Source organism: Colobus angolensis, unplaced genomic scaffold, assembly GCF_000951035.1.
Source record: "Colobus angolensis palliatus isolate OR3802 unplaced genomic scaffold, Cang.pa_1.0 Scaffold2, whole genome shotgun sequence".
Taxonomy (NCBI): Eukaryota; Metazoa; Chordata; class Mammalia; order Primates; family Cercopithecidae; genus Colobus; species Colobus angolensis.
In genome coordinates, this window is record NW_012115154.1 from 1461242 (window position 1) to 1484242 (window position 23001).

General features: G+C 39.3%; 1 protein-coding gene across 2 annotated transcripts in view; it reads left to right on the plus strand.

Annotated features, from left to right (window-relative positions):
- EXOC4 (exocyst complex component 4) overlaps positions 1-23001 on the plus strand; it is an 826169-nt gene that overhangs the window by 239743 nt on the left and 563425 nt on the right. Inside the window, exons 9-10 of one of the 2 annotated variants that reach the window (XM_011941219.1) lie at positions 3733-3821; positions 7676-7829. In XM_011941219.1, the coding sequence (XP_011796609.1) occupies positions 3733-3821; positions 7676-7743 (157 nt within the window). In that variant the 3' untranslated portion in view covers positions 7744-7829. Of the gene's footprint in view, positions 1-3732; positions 3822-7675; positions 7830-23001 lie in introns of those variants that run through there. The other variant, XM_011941218.1, reaches the window with a different exon arrangement.

The following is a 23001-nucleotide window of genomic DNA, read 5'->3' on the forward strand; positions in this document are numbered from 1 at the left end:
AAATCCTGGCAGTCTTACTTTAGATATATTTTCTTTTGAGGGTTTAGTAGAGATTTAAGAAGTTGTGTCTGTAAATATAAGCATGCGAAGTGACCACCACAGAAGTATCCCAGTATATTGAATTTATTCTTTTTCAGCAATTGGAGCTCTAATACCTTCTATTGATTCACATTTGAGGCCTGTTTTTATGTTAGATTTGTAGTGTTTTTAATAATTAAAGAAAGCTTCAACAGTTTTTTTATTTTGTGATCTAGCAGAGAGATTTATTTAGTATGTCCCTTCCAGAAATGAAATCTATTCCGTTTATTGAATGCATTCCTTTTTAAACAGTTTTATTCAGAGAGTAGCTGCAATATCAGTTAAAATGCTTTAGGCTGCAAGTAACATAAAACCTTAAATACAACAGATTGAACTATAAGAAAGTTACTATCTCACATAACAGGGATGAATGTGGAGGTTTCCTTAATTCAACTGTACAGTATCGTAAAGGACTCAGCCCTTTCCATCTCTCTGCATTGCCATTCTCAACACATTAGTAATGGTTTCTATTGCGATCACGTGGTGTATCCAGTCCACTAAAGACTGTGTGGGCAAGAAAATAGCATGTGATTCTCCCTGTGAATCTGTCTCTTTGAAAAAACATATAGACTTTATTTTTAGAACAGTTTTAGCTTTATAGAAAAGTAGAGCAGGAAACAGAGATTTCCTTTTTCTCCCAGTCTCATTTTACCCTATTAACATCTGGTATTAGCATGGTCTGTTTGTTAGAATTGATGAACCAGTATTGACATGTCATTATTAACTAAATTCCATAGTTTACATTAGAGTTCACTCTTTGTGTTGTACAGTTCTAATGGGTTTTCACAAAGGCATAAGGTCATGTATCCACCATTACAGTGTCATACAGAACAGTTTCACTGCCCTAAACATCTTCCATTCACCACATATTCATCCCTCCACCCTCCTTAACCCCTGGCCACCTCTGATCTTTTGACTATCTCCACAGGTTTTGCTTTTTCCAGAATGTCGTATAGTCAGAATCAGTGTTTAGCCTTTTCAGAATGGCTTCTTTCGCTTAGCAATATGCATTTAAATTTCTTCCACATCTTTTTGTGGCTTGATAGATGTCTCTTTGTGTTGCTGAGTAACATTCCTTTGTGTGGATATGCCATAGCTTGCTTATTTACCTATTGAAGGACATTTTGGTTGCTTCCAACTTCTGGCAATCATGAATAAAGCTGCTCTAAACACTCATGTGCAGGTTTTGGTGTGACATAAATTTTCAACTCATTTTTGTAAATACCTGGGAGCAACATTGCTGGATCATTTGGTAATACTATGTTTAGCTTCATAAGACACTGTCAAACTGTCTTCTAAAGTGGCTGTACCATTTTAAATCTTTTAAAATTAGTACCTATTAATTATCAATTTATTAGTCATTTCTGCTAGTGACAAAACTCTTTGGTAAGTTCCTATTAAGCTCTAGGATTGGGTCGTAAGCCCATTCCTAAACTAGTCACTGGCAAGGGGAAGCAGATCTCAGTGGTTGTCTTAAACTAGTCAGGTTCCTCTCTAGTGCTAGGTTTCCAGCTGGAGAGGAAGCCACTTTTTCTGAGCACATGACTGAGTAAAGAGCAAGGAAGTAGAATGCCCAGATGGAATCAGGGCTATACCAGCAAGCACAAAGATAGTAGAAGGAAAAGGTAGTTGGTACAGGCAACTGACACTGTCTCAAATGCGCCTAACCAGGCTCTTTTCTTTTCTTTTTTCTCTCCTCTTCTCTTCTCTTCTCTTCTCTTCTCTTCTCTTCTCTTCTCTTCTCTGTTTTGTTTTCTCTATTTCTAGCTCAATTTAACCTTCTAAATGTGGAATCATTGCAGAAAGCAGGCTTTAGGGTTTTTAGAGATCATGCTCTCAACCATCACTCTGACTTTCAGCCTCAGTCAGACCACATACACATTTTCAAACTTTTAGCCGGTGCTTCTGAAGTTGTAGTATTGGGAAAAAAATAGAAATTGTTGGAAATGAACAAATTGTCTTAAATAATTATTACACATTTATTATTGTTGCGCAGTAATGAAACTTATCACAGAGACACAGAATTAGGCCGTTATTACAGATGTATCTGTTTCCAGTCTTGGTTCTATCATTGAGCCCATGTGAGTTTGGGCAGGTCTCAGTGCCTCTGGCTATAAAATAAGGAGGTGAGACTCAATCTCTGTTGCCTCTTTTACTGCAAAATTGTATCAATCTGTGACTTGTCGCAGACATAAAAAGAATTCCTGAGTAGCAAAAATACATCAAGTCATAAAGGATTAAGATTTTGGCGAGCTGTAATCTGTTTTTATCACATCTGTAAAGGACTTTATTACCCTCTTTAATTGCCCTTAGCTAAGGTTAATTAAGTTTGTTTAAGTCCTGCCTTATTGTGCTATGTGTGCCTCTCTATTCTTTGCTTAAGAGTTTTTTTTTTTCTTTGCCATATCTGATCAATAGCTGTCAGCATGCTTTTTGGAGGTCAGTGGCTTCTTTTCTGCCCTTGACTGGCAGGTGGCATGTTTAAAGTACTGCACACTTTGCCTTCTTTCCGGCTGTTAGTACCCTCTTAGTTCTTGGCAGGGTGCAGAGAGGGGATCAAGTAACCCAAGTGTTTCCCTCACAGACTGACATTCATCTTGGTATTCATCTTCCTTGTCAAGGAAAGGATAAAGAAGGCATAATTAAGAAAATGATGGTGTGCCTGCTTTGTTGCCAGAAACCTATCCCATTAGCACTGTTGCTTGTATTATGTTGCTGCTTACCCCTTAGTGGCAGTCATTCATAGAAGGATTCCTCCGTCTGGCAGGTTGTTATCCTGCCTTTGAAATCTCAGTTTGAAATGGAATCTCTTAGCACATCAAAGGATTTACTGTTTGATATGTCATGATTTTATCTGTTTTTTTCTTACTTGCACGTTTCTCTTAAGACTGATTTTTGTTATTTCTTTTTATAGTTATTATTTTAGGTTTTAGAAACCTGTTCTTTGTCATGAGTCTCTTGTTCTCCTTCCTTCACCAGTGTTTCTAACCTCTGAAATAGTTCCTGGGTAGGTGTGAACAAATATTGCGTAGCTTGGTATTTTTGAGAGTATTTTATATGGTAGGCAGCAGGTCAAAAAACTAGCAGTCATTTAGAGAAGAAACTGTTTTTTAGACCGTTTAGGGAGAGACCATAGCTGCCTTGCTTTTCTGGTGCCATTTTTCAGCCACATTTCTAGTATGTCCTTTGTCTAGTCCTCTGCGTATGGAAGTTAGGTGCGAGTTCTGCTTTGAGGAGCCAGTGTGTCTGTGTTGGCAGCTGGCAGTCACTGGTGACTTTTGAGCTGGATGGTAACGTAATTAGAATGACTTCATAGGATGCCCTCATTGCTGTATGTATAAGGATCCTGACAAAGGCAGATGGGGGTCTGAAAGCAAAAGGAAGTTGGGGCAGATCAGAGTTGTACCAGTTGAAATGGAGAATAAGCAAAAGATCCAAATACGGTTGTAATGGAGCCTTAGCCAGGAATATCATTCATAAATCAAGGTCTGTGGCAGCCGGCCCTGGCCCTGTCATGGTATAGCCAAAGTGTCTTCATCACAGAACGTCGGGGAGCACCACACAGACCAGAGTAGAATACTTGTGGAATACAGAGCTGGTCAGCCCTTACTCATTTTATACCTGCTTGTCTGTTTCCCCTGTGTTTCTCTGCAGGTTCGAATCGTCCTCCCATGCCATCAGTATGAGTGCCTATCTGCGAGAACAGAGAAGGGAACTCTATAGTCGGAGTGGAGAACTGCAAGGTGGGTGATTGCGCTTCTCTGGAAAAATTAATTTTCTGGAGGAATATCTCCTTTATTGCATGTGAGTTTGTTTCCTGAATTCACAAGATCGTTTCAAGATAACAAACACTTAATGACTTAATAATTTGTTTCATCTATAATTTCCCAGCATCTGCTGCCAAGCAGGTAAAACTATTACTGTGGCCATAGTAGTCATAAACCTGCGACTGTTCAAGTGGGAATTCAAAGCAAAAAGAGATGAGGCCAGGTTCGTCTTGCTTAAACAGAAGACCCGAGTCCAGTCAGAGTCTAGGAGAATGCTGGTCTTCTGCAACTGCCACTGTTACTTCTAATTGCTGTTTTTGACACCTTCTAGAATATGGCAGGAGTACCTGAGATTTGGGAAAGGGAAAATGCAACCACTGTCATTATTGAAAGGGAAAAAGATTACTCTAAATAGTATGTTATAATCGACATAACTGTGATATACAGGATCTTTGATACCCATGTGTGGTTACCAAAGAGTTGTAAGTTGAGGAAGAAAATATTTAGACAATAAATGAAATATAAATAAATATATTAGACTGATAACATTTCCTTCTGTGACAAAAAGGTGCTGATCATAGTAAATGTAATGGGTTAAGAAAGATTTAGAGGTCAGGTGTGGTGACTAATACCTGTGATCCCAGCACTTTGGGAGACTGAGGTGGGCAGATCACTTGAGTCCAGGAGTTCAAGACCAGCCTGGATGACATGGTGAAGCCCTGTTTCTATAAAAAGATACAAAAATTAGTTGGGCATGGTGGCATGTGCGTATTCCCAGCTACTCAGGAGGCTGAGGTGAGATTGCTTGAGCCTGAGAGGCAGCGGTTGCAGTGAGCTGAGATCATGCCACGGCACTTCAACCTGGGTGACAAAGTGAGACCACGGTTTCAAAAAAAAAAAATTGGTGAGGGCCTGCTAAGTGTAAGACATCTTAGGTGTTGGAAGTGATGGAAGTTGGGTACAAAGAAATATAAAGCCTAAAGATCTAGTTATGAAAGTAAAGTATACATATGTGTGTGTGCATATATACATACACACACACACGTCAATAACAATATCAGGAAGTAAATACTAACAACTGAGTGTGTGGTATGGATAAATTGCTAGAGAAATTACAAGAAAGGAGTGATTACATAAATTATTTTATAACTCTGGGCTTTTCTCCATGAGGGATGGGAACAAATACTTTTACTGTCTTTGATACATTGGAAGCACTTAGCATTTTGCAGTGACTGGCCTGTGTAATTAAATATTTAATTTTTAAGACTCATTATTCTATACCACAAGACTATGAAGTAACCACTCAACCTTTCTTGATTTAAAGACTATTGCCTTATCATTCCTAACTTCACCTTTATTATTAATAGAATAACCTCTAAGTTTTTCCAGAGATGCCGCTGTACTCTCTCATAGTTATATCACAGTGATAGTTCTACAGCCCATATATGTGGTCACCAGAAGTAAAAGCCTAGAAGTATGTTTAGGGTATTAGGAAGAGGAGATTAGCCTACCAACATTTTATTTGATATGAAAGGGTTGTCATGCATTCTGGAAGACATGCAGTGTGCATGTCGAGAGTCTTGATGGAGTACAGACAGTCATTAGACCTGGAACAAGTGAAAGGACAGAAAGGAGTGAAGGAGGAGGGTGACCCATGCTCTGGTAGCCTGCTGCCTCCCAGCAGAAGAGGGTAGGCTGCCGACAGTGAAAGGAAATGATGATAACAGAGCATACATTCTTGCAGGAGGTAGGATTGTGCTTGAACTGCCCTTAGCAACTTATTAAGATTAGTGTGTCTTCACATTCATGGTGTCCTAATTTTAATTTCTCTTCAGAGTTGCCTTAAGGAATAGTTTACATTTGCCTCCATATTTTTTCCTCCACCTGTCTTCCAATACACATACATTTATTTAATGGTGACAAAGCGTCTCCTTTCTTCTTTTTTAGGTTGAGTCCTGATTATTTTCTTTCTTAAAAATTGATAAACATTATCTGTTAGAGCAGTTATAAGGTTCCAGCTAAATTGAGTGGAAAGTAGAGTTCTGTGTGCTCTTGTCCCCACACATGCCCACCTTCTTCCAGTGTCGACATCTGGCAGCACAGTGCAGCCTTCCATTTGACCCTTCCAGATGAACAGGCAGAACATGTCCCTATGGTTACATAGGGACCAAGGACCTCTCATTGCTCACTCACACTCAAGCATAATTAGTCAACAAGGGCACAGGACTGGTGGCAGATTCTTTCTGCTTGTATGAGTGAGAATGGAGAGCACTCTGTGCAGCAGCCATGGGAAGGCTTTTCAGTCCCACCCCAGTGGTCCACGCTCTCTTGAGAGACAGTATAGGGTGGCAGTGCAGAGTAGGCGGCTCTGGGCCCAGGTCGCTTCCGTTTAGGAACCTAGCTCCCCAGCACTCTCTTTGTAACCTCCGGCAAGTTCCGTGGTCTCTGTGCTTCTTTTTCCTTTTCTCTAAATGGGAATAAAAGTAACACTCCCAACTTCACGAGGTGGTCATGAAAATTAGGTGAGTTAAGCTAGGAAGTGTTTCAAAAGGTGTCTGACATACCCTGGATGCTATGCCTTTCTTCTTCTCTATTTCTAGTATTGTGGTGTAACTTCAGAGTTTTCACACACATTCTGTTTGTCCTTTCTGTCATCTGTATATGGCTAAGCCCTTCTGAGCTTTCCAAGTTAAATTTAGGTGTCGCTCATTCAGATGGGCTTCCCTGCTTGTCCCTCCTCTCTCAGCCTCACACGAATACACACACATTCTGGGGTTGTGGCCCCTGCTGTGTGTTACTGCCACATCTTTAATGATGTTCTGCTGAGTACTTTCCATACTGCATTGTGGAACAATGCTCTCTTGTTTGAGTTTGCTACAAAACTATAAGCTCCAAGGGTAAAATACTATTTTATTTCCTGTGCTTCGCACAGCACCTGGTACAAGAAATGTTTGATAAATACTGGTTGACTTAGTGACAGAATGAATGAGGACAGTTAGGATCTAAAATAGGATAGAGAGCACTGTGGAGAGGCAGGAACGGCCTGAAAGGAGCCACTTTCAGCTTTATAGTTTTCCATTAGTCTTTAAGTTGAAGGCAAAGTAGAGGATATACATATATGGTTTTGTCCTCTGTAGTTATAAGCTTTATTAAGTAGAAGTATTGCCCTTGAGCTCTCTGGCCCAGGACAAAACTACTGTATGTAATTGAAAAACATTTTAAAATCTAAGTGACAGAGAAATTTTACTCTGTGAGAATGGTTAATGGAGAAATCACTATAATCTAACTAGGAATTTTCCCATCCTTCAAAAAGTTAATTGAAATACGGGCTTTCAAGCACAAATCAATTGAACTTACCAGTTTTCAGCAAGGATATTTCTAGTTACAACAGAAAAAGAGTAATAGTTAGCAAGCACATTACGTTCCTAATAGCCATTAAAAATACTTTAGGTGAACTGACATATTACACACTTGGTGAGAGAATGAATCAGCGGACCAGTTTTTGCAAAAGTCTGATGATGTTTCATTCAGGAGGGAAAGTTTCTCTGATGAATGCTTTTAACATTTCAACAGGAAAAAAAGAGTAGAAAATCATACTTGTCTTCCATTAAAAACTGCTGTCCTTTTTCAATTATTCCATTAATCTGACTGGTCCAAGGACCACAATGAGATTTGCATTTCAACTTATCCCTGAAAAGGCATAATTGAATAATTCAGTCAAACCATAAGGGACTAGGGGAAGATTTTTGTTTCTTCTGTTAACACCATATAGCGGCAGCGTTGCTTTCCAGTAGTTTCGGTTCATAGGTCAACTTTTCCTTCCATTGCAGGGGAGCGGCAAATAAATCCACCAGAAAGACAAAGTAACATTAAAAAGCTCAAATTTTACAAAAGTTAAGTTCCTGCCAACATTTTCAGTTTATCATACAATTAGAAATGTTACTCAGTCTAACAACACCCAAGGGGATAAAAGGATTAAAAAAATGAGATTTCTTTGGTGTTATCAACCCATCTCAATAGGCTCTAACTGTTATGGTACAGATGGTTCATTATATAGTCTGCTGTTGGCAGTTGGGCTGCAGAGATGCGGGTGCTGCTTCAAAATGTGTGAGATACCAGGTGGAAATCTAACTTGTGGATGTGTCAATGTTAATCATGGGCTTCCTGTGGTTTTAGCCTCTGCCGTTTCATTGTACTTAGACAGCAGTGTTGGGAGTGAAGAAAGATACAAGTTTTAATGAACATTTAATTTGAATATAGCTTCTCAGGTTTAATGTATAATTCTTCAGGGGAATAGCTAATTGATGAACACATTATCTGGTGAGGGTTAAAAACAAAAAACAAAAAACAATCTAAAGACTGCCAGTCATGACCAAAATAAGCTCACAGGTTTATCAGTGACATTCTGCCTCAGATTTCTCATAGGAAAAAATTAGAACTGTTATCAGTCCTGACTGCTTTAGGGGAATGTTGTGACTATTAACCTAAATGTTAAATTATTAATATTAGAAATTTCTACATTAAAAACATTAAATTAGGTGGACAGATCGCTTGAGGTCAGGAGTTCGAGACCAGCATGGCCAAAATGGTGAAACCCTGTCTCTACTAAAAATAAGAAAATTAGCCTGGTGTGGTGGCAGATGCCTGTAACCCTAGCTACTTGGGAGGCTGAGGCAGGAGAATTGCCTGAACCTGGAAAGTGGAGGTTGCAGTGAGCTGAGATCGCGCCACTGCACTCCAACCTGGGTGACAGAGTGAGACTCCATCTCACAATAAGTAATTAAATAAATAAGTCAGTAAATAAATAAATAAAAATAAAAAAATTATCATCATGGAGTTAAGAGTGCTCCATCTACTTCTTTACTTCCCATTTTCTCTTCAACTCCAGTCCACTGAGTTAGCTCTCCTCCGAGTCACCAGTGGTCTCTGCTTGGCAGACTATTAGCTTTTTCTGGCATTCATTTCACTTGATCTTTCTGCTGTTTTTCTTTTCTTATCCTCATGTTCTTTCTGAGTATTGTCAAAAGCCTGTTGGAGTATCTCATGATTTGGTCCTGGGATTTCTTCTGTGCTCACTTTGTAGACTTTCCCCAGATGATCTCAGCCAAGACCAAGCTTCACTGGGTGCCTGAGCACAGCTGACCTCCATGTCTGTGTCTTCTGCCCTTTTCTCATTGTTTTCTGACCTTTTCTAGCATCCTGTCTCTCCACATTATAATTCTTTATCACAATATTTAAAAAATTTTTCTCATTATACTTTTCTTAATATGTACATGTCTTATTAATTTCTTAACTTCCTTCACTTCCCTTGACCCAGAATGCAAGCCTTATTCACGGGTACATTTCAGTACCTAGGATAATGCTTGGCTTGAATTAGGCACTTAAAGACATATATGCTGAACACATATGATTCTGTCTTTAATATCTCCTTATTTGTAGGTACAAGCCTACTTATTTGAGAAACCCTAGTGGCTGTTTAAATAAACAGACTGGGAGTCCTGTGATTTGTCTTTTCTCATTTTTAAGGATAATAAAGCTCATGAATGAGTAAGAGTATATTAATTGCCATTGATTCAAATAGAAATATATACTCAATTTCCATTATGTTTTCTATCTCGGGACTGCTTAATACTTCTGTTTTTATTCAATGATATTACCTTTAGAGTGCCATTTTTATTTCCATTAGTTTAATGAGTGGCCTTTCTATAGCCCTGACATTAAAATGTTCTGTAAATCTCTAACCACTTGAGACTTCAATTCTTCAAGATGATTTGCATTACATAGTAAATATGGACATACTGGCATAAGGAAAAACTGAGCTCTTATACTGACCTGACTTGAATTTTCTGAGTTTTTCTCTCTAATGGGTTACTGGTGACTAGGATTGTGAATGCTTAACGATATTGTATGTAATTAATCTGTTCGGGGGTGTCTTGCCTTAAGAAAAGGTTTGAGATAATATTTGAGATAGATTCACTCTGAGTTGATTATCCATTTTTACGAAAAGGATTTATAATAGGAGTTTCTTATATAGCAAGCCGTGCCATAATGGAGCGTTTAAGGCAATATTTCACTTTCGCACACATTTTCGGGGTCATTTTGATTGAAGTGAGGTGCGTTATTTTGTATAGCAATATTACGCTCATGACATATTTGTTCTGCAGACTTAAATATAAGAAGCACTTTCAAAACTTTATACCCTGAAGTTTGATTAGAAAATTATTTGTAGCCTTCTAGAATTTGCTTAATGACTTCGTTAATAATAACTATGTAACAATATGCAGGGAACATGAAAAAAAGTACATTTTTTCTTCTGAAAATTGCATATAATTATCGCAAAATAACTTTTAATCTTTCGTAGTTATCTTTTCTGCCTTAGCCTCTAAAATAGTGTTTAAAATTGATTCCCCTTTTCTTCGTAGATTTATATTCTTGCTTTTTTAAAAGAATGACCTTAACTTACTTATATGTAAGATTTGTCTTATAATAAAGTTATAATAGAATTTTTACAAATGCTAATTTCTTTCTCTATCCCTAAGATGTTGTAACTAGTAAATATACTTTCCTCAGGTCATGAACAGATTGCATTATTTCAAATCATTTAGGAAATAAAATTATTCTTATGCCAAGATTGTTATCAAGTGTATTACTTTTTAGCCTTAATTGATATGATGTAGAAATTTATTTTATTTAAAAATATTCTTTAGTTATGAATTTAGTTTATACAAATTAGATTTGTTTTCCGAATAAATCTGATCCATGCATTATTTTGTCTAGCCAGTAGACAAACCATGGGTAGCTGAACCATATGGAAGAGCCTGGAATTTACGATAACATGGATCTTTGAGAGTACAAAATAAAAATCACAAAGCCCATTGCTTAGTAAAGCCTAAGAACCTCACTCTTGAGATAATGATACTTGGTCGTCACACAGAACTACTTGATGACATCTAACCTTATTTCTAAAAGGATTCTATTCATTCATACAGATGTGAGAAAAGAGGGAATGCTGGTAAATGAAATATAATGTATTTGAGTTTTAAAAGTTGAACAAATGCATTTCTCTATATTTGTATTATACTTCAATTATAAGGTTTTTTTTTAAAAGCCAAATTTATGGCCGGGGGGTGGTGGCTCACTCCTGCAGTCCCATCCTTTTGGGAGGCCAAGGCGAGTGGATCACCTAAGGTCGGTAGTTTGTGACCAGCCTGACCAATATGGTGAAACCCTGTCTCTACTAAAAATAGAAAAATTAGCTGGGCTTGGTAGTGTGTACCTGTAGTCCTAGCTAGTCGGGAAGCTGAGATAGGAGAATTGCTTGAACCCGGGAGGTGGAGGTTGCAGTGAGCCGAGATAGTACCACTATGCTCCAGCCTGGGCGACAGAGTGAGACTCCGTCTCAAAAAAAAAAAAAAAAAACCAAAAAAACACTAAATTTGTGTAAAAAGATTTTGTTTTCAGAACACAAACTTCTGAAACGATGCAACAGGGAAATTTAAAAGTTAACTTATATCTCATATTTTTAATTATTTGATTCACATTAGTTTTTTAATAAGGTAGAAATAACAGCTTTGCTCATCTTATTAGACCTTTTTTAGGCCCACACGAAAGTATATTTTTAGCAATTCTAATAGTTTATGTAATGCCACTCATTATGAGTTAAGCCTTGTTAAATTACATAGAAGACCACAAACATTTATGGCATATAATAAAGAAAGTAATTATTAGAAATGGATGAAAATGCTAAATAATGAATTTATTTTTGTCCCAATAAACACAATTCCTGAGATAATTTTATATTTGAAAATGAAGTTTGGATCCTTTTAAGAATACTAACAGTATTAATAGAAATTTTCCTTTCTGAAGGGAGCTATTAATTACCAAATTTCAGAGGAAATTTATGTAAACTTGCAGGTAGTGTGATATCTGGAAAACCAGACAATAGATTTTAATGTTAGAACGTGCTTTAGAACTCATAGTCTAGTGCTTTTTAAATTCATTTTTAGTTATAGAACTCTTCTGTTTCATCTTATTTCACAGTTCAAGGTAGACAACAGATAGAAGTGGAGATGGTTTAACAAAGCGTGGTTGAGGATTCTGAGCCCCATCTGCCCCGGCCCCCATTTCATATTTTTCTTTTTCCTTCCTCTGTGTGGGCACCCAGAGTACTATTGAAAACACTGAAGACTCAGCAGCAGACTTATGGAAATATTATATGAGGGAGAAATGACGTTATAAAGCTTAGGAAGAGAACAGACCAGCCAATAAAGAATGATGAGACAATTGATCATGCATACAGGAAAAAAAAAAAAAAAGAAATTGGATTTGTACCTCATATCATTTAGGGAAATGAATTTTCTGTTTTTTTGTTTTGTTTTGTTTGTTTGTTTGTTTTTTGAGACAGAGTCTCTCTCTGTCGCCCAGGCTGGAGTGCAGTGGTGCTATCTTGGCTCACTGCAAGTTCCGCCTCCCAGGTTCTTGCCATCCTCCTGCTGCAGCCTCCCGAATAGCTGGGACTACAGGTGCCCACCACCACGCCCGGCTAATTTTTTGTATTTTTAGTAGAGATGGAGTTTCACTGTGTTAGTCAGGATGTTCTCGATCTCCTGACCTCATGAGCCACCCGCCTCGGCCTCCCAAAGTGCTGGGATTACAGGTGTGAGCCACCGTGCCCGGCCGGAAATAAATTTTCAATAGGTTGATAACTCAAATGTGAAAGACAAACCTATTCATAACAACATTATTTTAGTAGCAAAAACTGAGAACAGCTCAAATACCCATAGAAAGAAGGATGGATATGTAAGTTGTCCTAGAGCCACGAAGTAGAATACTATGTAGCAATGGAAATGAAATGAACTATGCTATACATTGAGTTGGTTGAATCTCAAAAGTAGTCATATAAGAAAATATTAGATTATATATTAGAAATTAGATTATATATAAAAATATGTAAACATTTATAATGTAATATATATAAAATCTAATGTCATTTGTATGAAGGTCAGAAGCAGACAGGACTGAATAACCTGTTTCATAGGAATATATCCTGTGTGATAAAAAAGTGAAGAAGGTAAGGGCATAAATATGAAACTCAAGGAAGAGATCACCTCTGGAGAGGATGGAGGAGGGATGTAAACAAAGAGAGGAGCTTGTGGGGATTCAAAGATACTAGTAATGTTCTGTTTCTTAAGCTGTTATAGAAATACTGTTGTTTTATTCTTTTAAAAACTGTACAAATGTCGTATGTGCTCATACATTTCATAAAATGTACAGATATAAACAGTTTTTAAAGAAGTCTCTTAAAGCTTCAGAGACAAAACCATGTATGTAGTTTAATGTTCCCATTTAGAAATCCAGACCAGGCCGGGCGCGGTGGCTCAAGCCTGTAATCCCAGCACTTTGGGAGGCGGAGACGGGTGGATCACGAGGTCAGGAGATCGAGACCATCCTGGCTAACACGGTGAAACCCCGTCTCTACTAAAAAATACAAAAAACTAGCCGGGCGAGGTGGCGGGCGCCTGTAGTCCCAGCTACTTGGGAGGCTGAGGCAGGAGAATGGCGTGAACCTGGGAGGCGGAGCTTGCAGTGAGCTGAGGTCCGGCCACTGCACTGCAGCCTGGGCGACAGAGCGAGACTCCGTCTCAAAAAAAAAAGAAATCCAGACCAAATGTGGGGTTTTCTGGACAGCAGCAGTTCCGTTGCAACTCCTGGTACCTGCCAAAGCTATCAACTACCCCTGAACTAGTACTGTATTCATGAGAAGACATCTTTGTGGTTAGAAGAGTTTCCTCCCAGCTTACCTGTTCCCTCCATCATCCTCCATCTGGGATGTCAGACACCCAATATTAATTGGAGTCAGCAGCTATTATACTTTTGTTTCCTGTGTTAAATGACTTTCTGTTTATTTATTAATCCTGTGTAGATTTATTGTGTGTTTACTTGTGCTGGATACTTCACTAGACCCTCAGAATAAAATAATGAACAGGACTGCCTTTGAAGGCCAAAAGAAAAGAAAGGGACTATAAATGTGTCACTCAGATGGTCATCTGCCTCCCAGCATTTGTTCTCCCTTTCCTCCAAATTCATAGAGTCCCTGATACTTCACTAGTCACAGAGCCACCCAAAATAGGAACATTTCTAACTTTCCTTGCAGCCAACATGGACATGTAATTTAATTCTGGCTAATAGGATGTGATTGAAAGTAATGTGTGTAACTTTGGGTCATGCTCTTAATGGGAAGAAAGGGGCTGTCTTTCTCTCCCAGCCCAGCATGTGTGTGAAGGTATGAATATGAATGGAATGTGGTAAGTCCTCCTCGACCATGCAGGTGAGGCAGCACTGAAGGGAAGCTACAGCAACAAGACAGAGGGGGCCTGGGTTTCTGATACTGTGCAGTGCTATACCTCAAGAACTTCCTGGACCAGAGTCACCGCATCATCCCAGACTTCTGCATGGGAGAGGAGTAAACTCTGACTTGTTAATTCACTAGTGTTTTGATTCATGTTACATGCAGCCCTACTTATATCTCAGTTAATTCAGCAGGAACACGAGTGATCACAGCTCTGTGATGCACACTATCACGGAGTTGTGTGTATATATATGGACAACTGGGATGCATATAGAAGTTCTGGGAAAGGCAGGGAGGCATCTATAAGTATTTAAAGCTTAAACTTGGTTATAACAGATGAAGAGAAGTTTTCCAGGTAAAGAAATTGAGGCAGGCATTTCAGGCACCAGGCACAGTACAGGTGAGTGTATGGAAGTGTGAGAGTATAGGCTCTTCTCTCATCAGAGTTTCACAACATGAATCGGATATTTTTCTACTAATTAAGGAACTCAGTTTATATATACAGATTTTTACTGATTGTAATTTGTTACTTTCAGGAGTCAGAGATGAAAGTACATCAAAGCTATTGTGAATGGCTTTGGCCATTGTTCATCCTAATAAGAGATTAAGAATTGATAAGAACCAATGGTGTACTGGTGATATAGTGCATTAATAACTTTGTTTTAAATGCACTTGCTATAGCGTATTATATTAGACTGTGCATGGTAGCTGAGGCTGGACGTATTGGTAGAGCTCCCAGCACAACCTATTTCTAAACTACCTTGAGTTAAAAATAGAATGTTCAGCTTGAACTGCAAGTGATCATGATGGCTGCCTGGTTCTATATGGAGATTGCAGAGCTCTGTGTGCTCACATCTGATTTCCAGCTTGTCATTTTGGTGTGGATGAAAACATGCATTAAGTTACTTCTGGCTTCCCCACAATTTTAAACTGGAAAAGCCCATATTACGGTAATATATGATAGTATGTATGAATGCGACATGAATATTGTAATAGTCATAATATAGGATGTTCATTCCTAGAATTGTGATGACATCTACTGAATTGCAGCCAGTAATTTGCATATTCATGCCCACTTAGCTCAAATAAGTCCCTGTTTGTTTGCACATTAATGTCTGATTTCAGCACCAGCTAACTCATTTACATATCCCTGTTCAGTTGGTTAGTGATGTTCATCTGTGGAATATTGGTGCAGCTCTGTTTGGGCTTTGAGTAGCTTGGGGAGTGTTATGGTTTAGCAGAATGATCACCTATTACTCATCCTAGCTTTTCTAGGCAAGGCACTTTACTTTTCTGAGCTCTAGGTTATTCATCTGTGTAATGAAGTTAATGCTGGTTAGTTCTTAGGGCTGTCATATCAGTTGATACACTGGAGGTTATGGTGTACAGTCAACGTTTCTAGGCCAACTATATTCTGGGGCCTGTTCCTGGAACATTTTCTTTGTACAGAGGAGTTCTAGATGCTGTAGAAGATAAGATGTGCAAACAGTCACAGTTTCAGTGAATATTAGAAGTACTTTGGGGAGTACAGAAGAGAAAACACTCAACATTTTCAAGGGAGGTCATAGGGAGTATTACAAAGGTGGAATCCTTACGCAGAACTGGTAAGATGAGTTGACACTGAACAAGGGAAGGGAACTCGCTGCAACTAGGGAGCAGATGCGAATGAACACACAGATGTGTGAGAATTTCATGGAACTGGAAATAATTCGTTGTGGTTAAGCGTAAAGTGTATGGGGAAGATTGAATATAGACAGGGAAGACTGGTAGGCAGATCTCAAAAGACCTGGTATGCCATAGCAGGAAGGTCCCGTTTTTGTCCTGTGGGTGATAAGGAGTCCCCCAAGGGTTTAAAGTAGGAGAGTCGCATAATGAAACGTGCATTTTAGAAACTGTTTTCTGATGACTGTGTGGAGAATGAATTGAGTGGAATGAGAGTGTACACAGAGGCAAGTTGTGTTGTTATTTCAGGTGAGAGCTTATAGAAGAGTATTTAGGTGAGGTGGGAAGTGACCCAGAACCTATTTTGGAGGTAAAATCAGTTGGACATGGTGACTCATTCTGTGTGGTGTTTCAGCAGGAGGGATGTGTTTTGGTGTCTTGGGTAGGTAATGATGTTATTTATTAAGATAGGAAATATAAAAAGAGGAGTAGTTTTTATGGAGCATTAGGGGTAAAGATAGCGTTTCATTGTATATGCTTTTAGTTGTGTTTAGATCTGTCTAATCTAGCCCAATATAATTTTATTACATAGTCTAATCTTCTATTTTTCCTTCAAGTGTAAGGCTTTCAGCAGTTTGTGATTACTCATAACCATTACTCTTCCCAAGTTCAGAGTAATGGAGTTACGGTTTTCTTCCATCCCTTTTCCTCTTTTTATTTTTTAATTGCAAATACTACTTTCTCTTTTTTTCTAGGCTTTCATTGATGTATTAGTTTTAGTGCCCACTTTAGTCTCTTAAGAATATGAATTCTTTAATTTTTATTCCTTGATGTACCCTGTATTTTTATTATTAAAATCAGACTACTAGCGATGTTTCTTGATAACTTGCTCTGATTTTGTGCAAGTCACTTAACCAGTTTTCTCAGTTGCAAAGGGAAGAAGGTAAATGATTTTTTGTTTTGTTTTGTTTTGAATCTCATTTATCTCCAAAGCTCTAGGTTCTTGGATTCTCAGTCACTTGCCCACTCTCTGTTCCTCAGGGCAGAGTCTGGGGACTAGTTAAGGTTCAGAGTGTGGTCTGTGGAATGTGACTTACTACCTAGGTGACTTTGGGCACATTAACTCCTTCTGTGTGTCACTTTCATTTTCTTAAACTGTGAATATAATATACCTAACCTCATAGGGCCATCGTGATGATGAAATGAGTTAACACATGAAAAATGTTTAAAACTGTGCCTGGGGCCTGGCACAGTGGCTCATGCCTGTAATCCCAGCACTTTGGGAGGCCGAGGTAGGTGGATCACCCGAGGTCAGGAGTTTGAGACCAGCCTGGCCAACATGGTGAAGTCCTGTTCCTACTAAAAATACAAAAATTAGCTGGACATGGTTGCACACACCTCTAGTCCCAGCTACTCAGGAGGCTGAGGCAGGAGAATTACGTGAACCCAAGAGGCAGAGGTTGCAGTGAGCCAAGATCGCACCACTGCACTCCAGCCTGGGTGACAAAGCGAGACTCCATCTCAAAGCAAAACAAAACAAAAAACTGTGCCTGGCACATGTTAAGTACTGATAAATGTTAGCAACTATTATTTTACCCATAACCTGTAGTACCTGGCATCACTCTTCACACATAGGAGGCACTCAGTAAATGTTTTTTTTAAATTAATGCACCATTAAGCCTGTTAATGGATAAGTAACTTCTAGTAGTATCTCCTAGAATGGTCCCTAGAAACTCTTCCCCCCACCCCCGTTTTTCCTGTTTTCTTCTCTGACAGAAGTCTTTCTAGAGTGTTGAGAAAATGTGTTTACCTCAGAGATTGTCCCAATCTTGTAATGTTAAGTGACATCCATTTTGAGAATGTAGGTGTGATTCACATATACCTCTAAGAGGGCCATACTTGGTGACCTTTTGTGAATTCGTCTTTCCGGCCTGTATCTACCCCAGAGATAAATATTAATGGCCATAATGAACGTGGTCATTTTTCTTCAAAACCATTTGATCTGCAGAGGCACGAACTCAAAATTTTACTACACAAATAATTTAGGGCCGGGCGCGGTGGCTCGAGCCTGTAATCCCAGCACTTTGGGAGGCCGAGATGGGCGGATCACGAGGTCGGGAGATCGAGACCATCCTGGCTAACATGGTGAAACCCCGTCTCTACTGAAAAAATACAAAAAACTAGCCGGGCAAGGTGGCGGGCGCCTGTAGTCCCAGCTACTCGGGAGGCTGAGGCAGGAGAATGGCATCAACCCGGGAGGCGGAGCTTGCAGTGAGCTGAGATCTGGCCACTGCACTCCAGCCTGGGCGACAGAGCGAGACTCCGTCTCAAAAAAAAAAAAAAAAATAATAATTTAGGACGATAGGAATATGGCTAGTAAAGAAGTTAAAATGGAAAGGACAGCCCTTCTATATATGAATTAATGGCAGCTGAAAATTTGGCGTTGTTTTATGTACATTATTGTTTTGCCTTCCTCCTGCCTCCAGTTTGACGTCACTTTCTTGCCACTTGTGAAAACAAAAATAAAAATGCAGTTGTAATCCTTTAACAGATTGGGTAATACATTGGTGAGGGAGAGCTTCTTTCTTCAAGTCTACAGATTGGAATGCTGACCTCTTCCAGAAGTACCCTTATAGACACACTCAGAAATAATGCTTTACTAGCTCTGTGGGCATCCCTTAGCCCAGTCAAACTGACATATAAAGGTAACCATCACAGAAACAAAATTTGAAAAAAAAAAAATTTACAGGTGATCTGAAAGGGAAATTTTTGACTTGGCTTGGAAAGCAAGCAATGAATTGTTTATGGATATCATTCCCCACAGCATGTCTGCTGAAAGAGGACTGATAAAAACAAGGCTATTGATGGGACGAATCATTCACTCATTTATGATTATCTACCATTTCTAGATTACAGGACTGTTATTGAGAACCATTAACTCCATATCCACTTAAATATGTTGTGAATCATTTTTAAAATTCCTCAAGACAGGAACTTTTTCCATAAGAATTCTTTAACATGTAAATTGAGTGGTTGGCTGTCATTCCTAAATTATGGTGTTTTCCCTAACACAATAGATGCAATTGCCTTAAAATAGATACAGAATTTGGTCTAACTTATTCAAACCAATTGAAATCCTTTGTCATTCCCAAATGATACTCAGTATGGTCTTCTTTTTACTGTCACTTCCAGGACATTTTTTAGGCAATTATCATGCCCAAGAGGAATAATTAACTCTTTTTAAGTAACTTCTACTTTTCTATCTATTTTAGTTGGTTTCTGTTTAGTTATTAGCCATATTTGTTGCATTTTACACTTTGAAATTTGTAGTTCCTATAAATACTTTTAGAAGTAATAATAATATACATTATATTAAAAAAAATTGAGTGTGGCATGGTGGCTCACGCCTGTAATCCCAGAACATTGGGAGGCCGAGGTGGTGGATCATGCAAGGTCAGGAGTTCGAGACCAACCTGGCCAACATGGTGAATACAGAATTAGCTGGGTATAGTGGCACATATCTGTAATCTCAGCTACTTGGGAGGCTGAGGCAGGAGAATCATTTGCAGCTGGGAAGTGGAGATTGCAGTCAGCTGAGATCACGCCATTGCATTCCAGCCTGGGTGACAAAAGTGAAACTCTGTCTCCAAAAAAAAAAAAAAAAAAATTGTGTCTCTAACACTGGAGTTTTAAATTCCTGTACATTGAATCTTTTCTGTTCTTTCTCCCTTTTTTAAACCTTAGTTTATTTATTAATATTATTATTACACTTTTATTAGATTTCACTTATTATTGAGGTGAATGTACCTACAGTGAAGTGTGTAGCATGTACTCATCTTAGATGTACAGCTGAATTCTTGCACACATATATTCCCATATAACTACCACCCAGAAGATTTCCCATGCTTCTTACCACTCCCTGAGGATCAACACTATTCTGATTTCTAACTCTATCTCTTAGTTTTGCCTCTTCTTTAACTTTAAATAAATAGAATCATATTGTGTTTTGTGTGTCTGGCTTCTGTAACTCAACAAAATGTCTGGCACATTCGTTCTTGCTGATTTGCATATCAGTTTTTATTATTGCATAGTATTTTATTCTATGACTATAGGACAATTCATTCATTCACCTTTTAATGGACTTTCATCGTTTCCACTTTGGGGCTACTATAGATAATTATCCTATGAACAGTTGTGTTACAAATGCACTAATTTCTCATGGGAATATACCTAGGAATGGAATTGTTGGTTCATGACATTGGCATGTGTTTGGCTTTAGGAGATACAAGCATTTTACCTTTATAGAAATTGATAAGAAATTGTATGACATTGTCAGTTGCTCTACATCTCACTAATGTATTTTTATGGGCTCAAATTTTTGCCATTCTCTTGAGTGTGTAGTATACCTTCTTCTTCTTCTTCTTTTTTTTTTTTTTTAAAGAGTATACCTTTTTTTTCTTTTAAGAAAAAATAAGAGTCTAAGCTTTCCTTACTTCTGCACTCTTCCACTGCCCCCATACTGGCAGGAATTTCTGGATATGATTATTTGCTGTACAGACTGTCTGCCAATTTACTGATTTACAGTACAACTTTTTTTGTTGTTGTTGGGTTTTTTTGAGATGGAGTCTTGCTTGTCCCCCAGGCTGGAGTGCAGTGCACCAGTGTGATCATAGCTCACTGCAGCCTTGACCTCCTGGACATCAGGTGATACTCCTGCCTTAGCCTCCCAAGTAGCTAGGGCCACAGGTGTGCACCACTGCATGCGCCATCACACCTGGCCAGTTTTTAAACTTTTTGTTGAGACAAGGTCTCACCTTTTTGCTGAGGCTGGTCTCAAGCTCCTGACCTCAAATAGTCTTCCTGCCTCAACTTCCCAAAGCACTGGGGTTACAGGCTTGAGCCACTGCACCCAGCCAGTATAGTTTTTCATAGTTCAGTGATCTTGTATTCTTTCTAGAAGACGTCCTGATCATGTTCATACAGTTTCTACCCAGAATTCTTTAGTGGCCTTTCTTACTAGAAATCATCTACCATATTTCTTAGCACCTTCAAGGTGGAAGATAAAGGTATCTCCTCTCTTTCAACTTTTTGTAATTTTTTGGTCAATGGTTTTCTAGTTGGAATGATCTTTTTATTGCATCTTTCTTACTGATATTCCCACTGGTAGTAGGCAGAATTCTAGAATGACCCCAGTGACCAGACCTATGCCCATGTATTTATAATTTTTCCCCTTAGTGTAGGTGGTATCCATGATTCTGATGGACTGTCCCTCTCAGGGTTAGTTTTTTATATGGCAACACTGAATGGATTTTGCAAGTGTGATTAAAATCCCTAATAATTTAAATTTGAGTCAATCAAAAGGGAGATTACCCTGGTCTGGCCTCACACATTCATTTGAACACTTAAAAGAGACAAAAAGCAGCAGAAGGTGCTCTTCTGTTAGCCTCAAAGTAGTAATTCTTGTGAATAGATTAGGCCATGTTGTAAGGACCTGGGGTCATCTGTCTAACAGCCAACAGAAAAATAGGGCCTCCATCCTACAACCGAAAGGAACAGAATTCTCTCAACAATCAGAATGAGCTAGGAGGAGGGCCCTAAGCCTTGGATAAGATTGTGACCCTGCCTGACACCTTGATTTCAGCATAGTAAAACCCTAAACACAGGACTCAGCTAACCCATGCCTGGACTTCTGACCCACAGAAATTGTGAGATCATCCATTTTTGTTTTTTTAAGCTGCTAAGTTTGTGAAATTGTCCCTTTGAGACTCCCATGTAGTTCGTAAGACTGATGGATGAAAGTTGCTAGACTAGCTCTCTTGTTGTAAGAAAGGAAAATACCCTACCCTACCTTACCCTAAATTTACTCCAACTGTCTGTCAGTCTTTTTTTTTTTTTTTCTTTTTGAGATGTAGTCTTGCTCTGTCGCCCAGACTGGAGTGCAGTGGTTCTGATTGCGGCTCACTCACTGCAACCTCTGCCTCCCAGGTTCAAGCAATTCTTCTGCCTCAGCCTCCTGAGTAGCTGGGACTACAGGTGCCTGCCAACAAGCCTGGCTAACTTTTGTATTTTTAGTAGATATGGCGTTTCACCATGCTGGCCAGGCTGGTCTCAAACCCCTGACCTCGTGATCCGCCCACCTCAGCCTCCCAAAGCGTTGGGATTACAGGAGTTAGCCACCACGCCCTGGCCAAAGTAACACCTTTACCCCCCGTCAGGGAATCAAGCCCCGGTCTCCCACGTGACAGGCAGGGATACCACTATACTAATGAGGAAGACACATCTGTCAGCCTTGAAATATCTCCTTGCCCCTCCAGTTCTCTATGGCTTTTATTTAATTTGGAAGCTGAAAGGGGCTTTGGGAAAGGATGGAAGTCTTATAGGTTTTCTCTGTTACTGTGGGCTTTATAGTATGAGATACCCATTTTGAAAATGTTTGTAGTTATAGATATAGTAAAGACATCGTTGTGATGATAGCCCCCTGAGGAAGGCAGCACAGATTATCATGTTACCTTCCTGGGCTGTCTTATGAGCACCTGGCACTGAACATGCCCAAATGAAACTCATGATTCCTCCTTCTCCCTACCACTCTCTCTTTTTTTTTTTGAGACGGAGTCTCGCTCTGTCGCCCGGGCTGGAGTGCAGTGGCCGGATCTCAGCTCACTGCAAGCTCCGCCTCCCAGGTTGACGCCATTCTCCTGCCTCAGCCTCCCGAGTAGCTGGGACTACAGGCGCCCGCCACCTCGCCCGGCTAGCTTTTTGTATTTTTTTAGTAGAGACGGGGTTTCACCATGTTAGCCAGGATGGTCTCGATCTCCTGACCTCGTGATCCGCCCGTCTCGGCCTCCCAAAGTGCTGGGATTACAGGCTTGAGCCACCGCGCCCGGCCTCTCCCTACCACTCTCAAACCTGCTTTTCTTTCAGTGCACCTAATTTTGTTAAATGGCACTGTTGGTAAACCTGAAAGGCAGCCTTGACTCCTCCTCCTTTACCCTAGACAGTTAATCTGTCACCAGATCCTACTGATGCTGTCTCCTAAGTGCGTTACAAACCCAGTTACTGTTCTTTTTCTTAAATTAATTAATTTATTTATTTTTATTATACTTCAAGTTCTAGGTACATGTGCACAACGTGCAGGTTTGTTACATA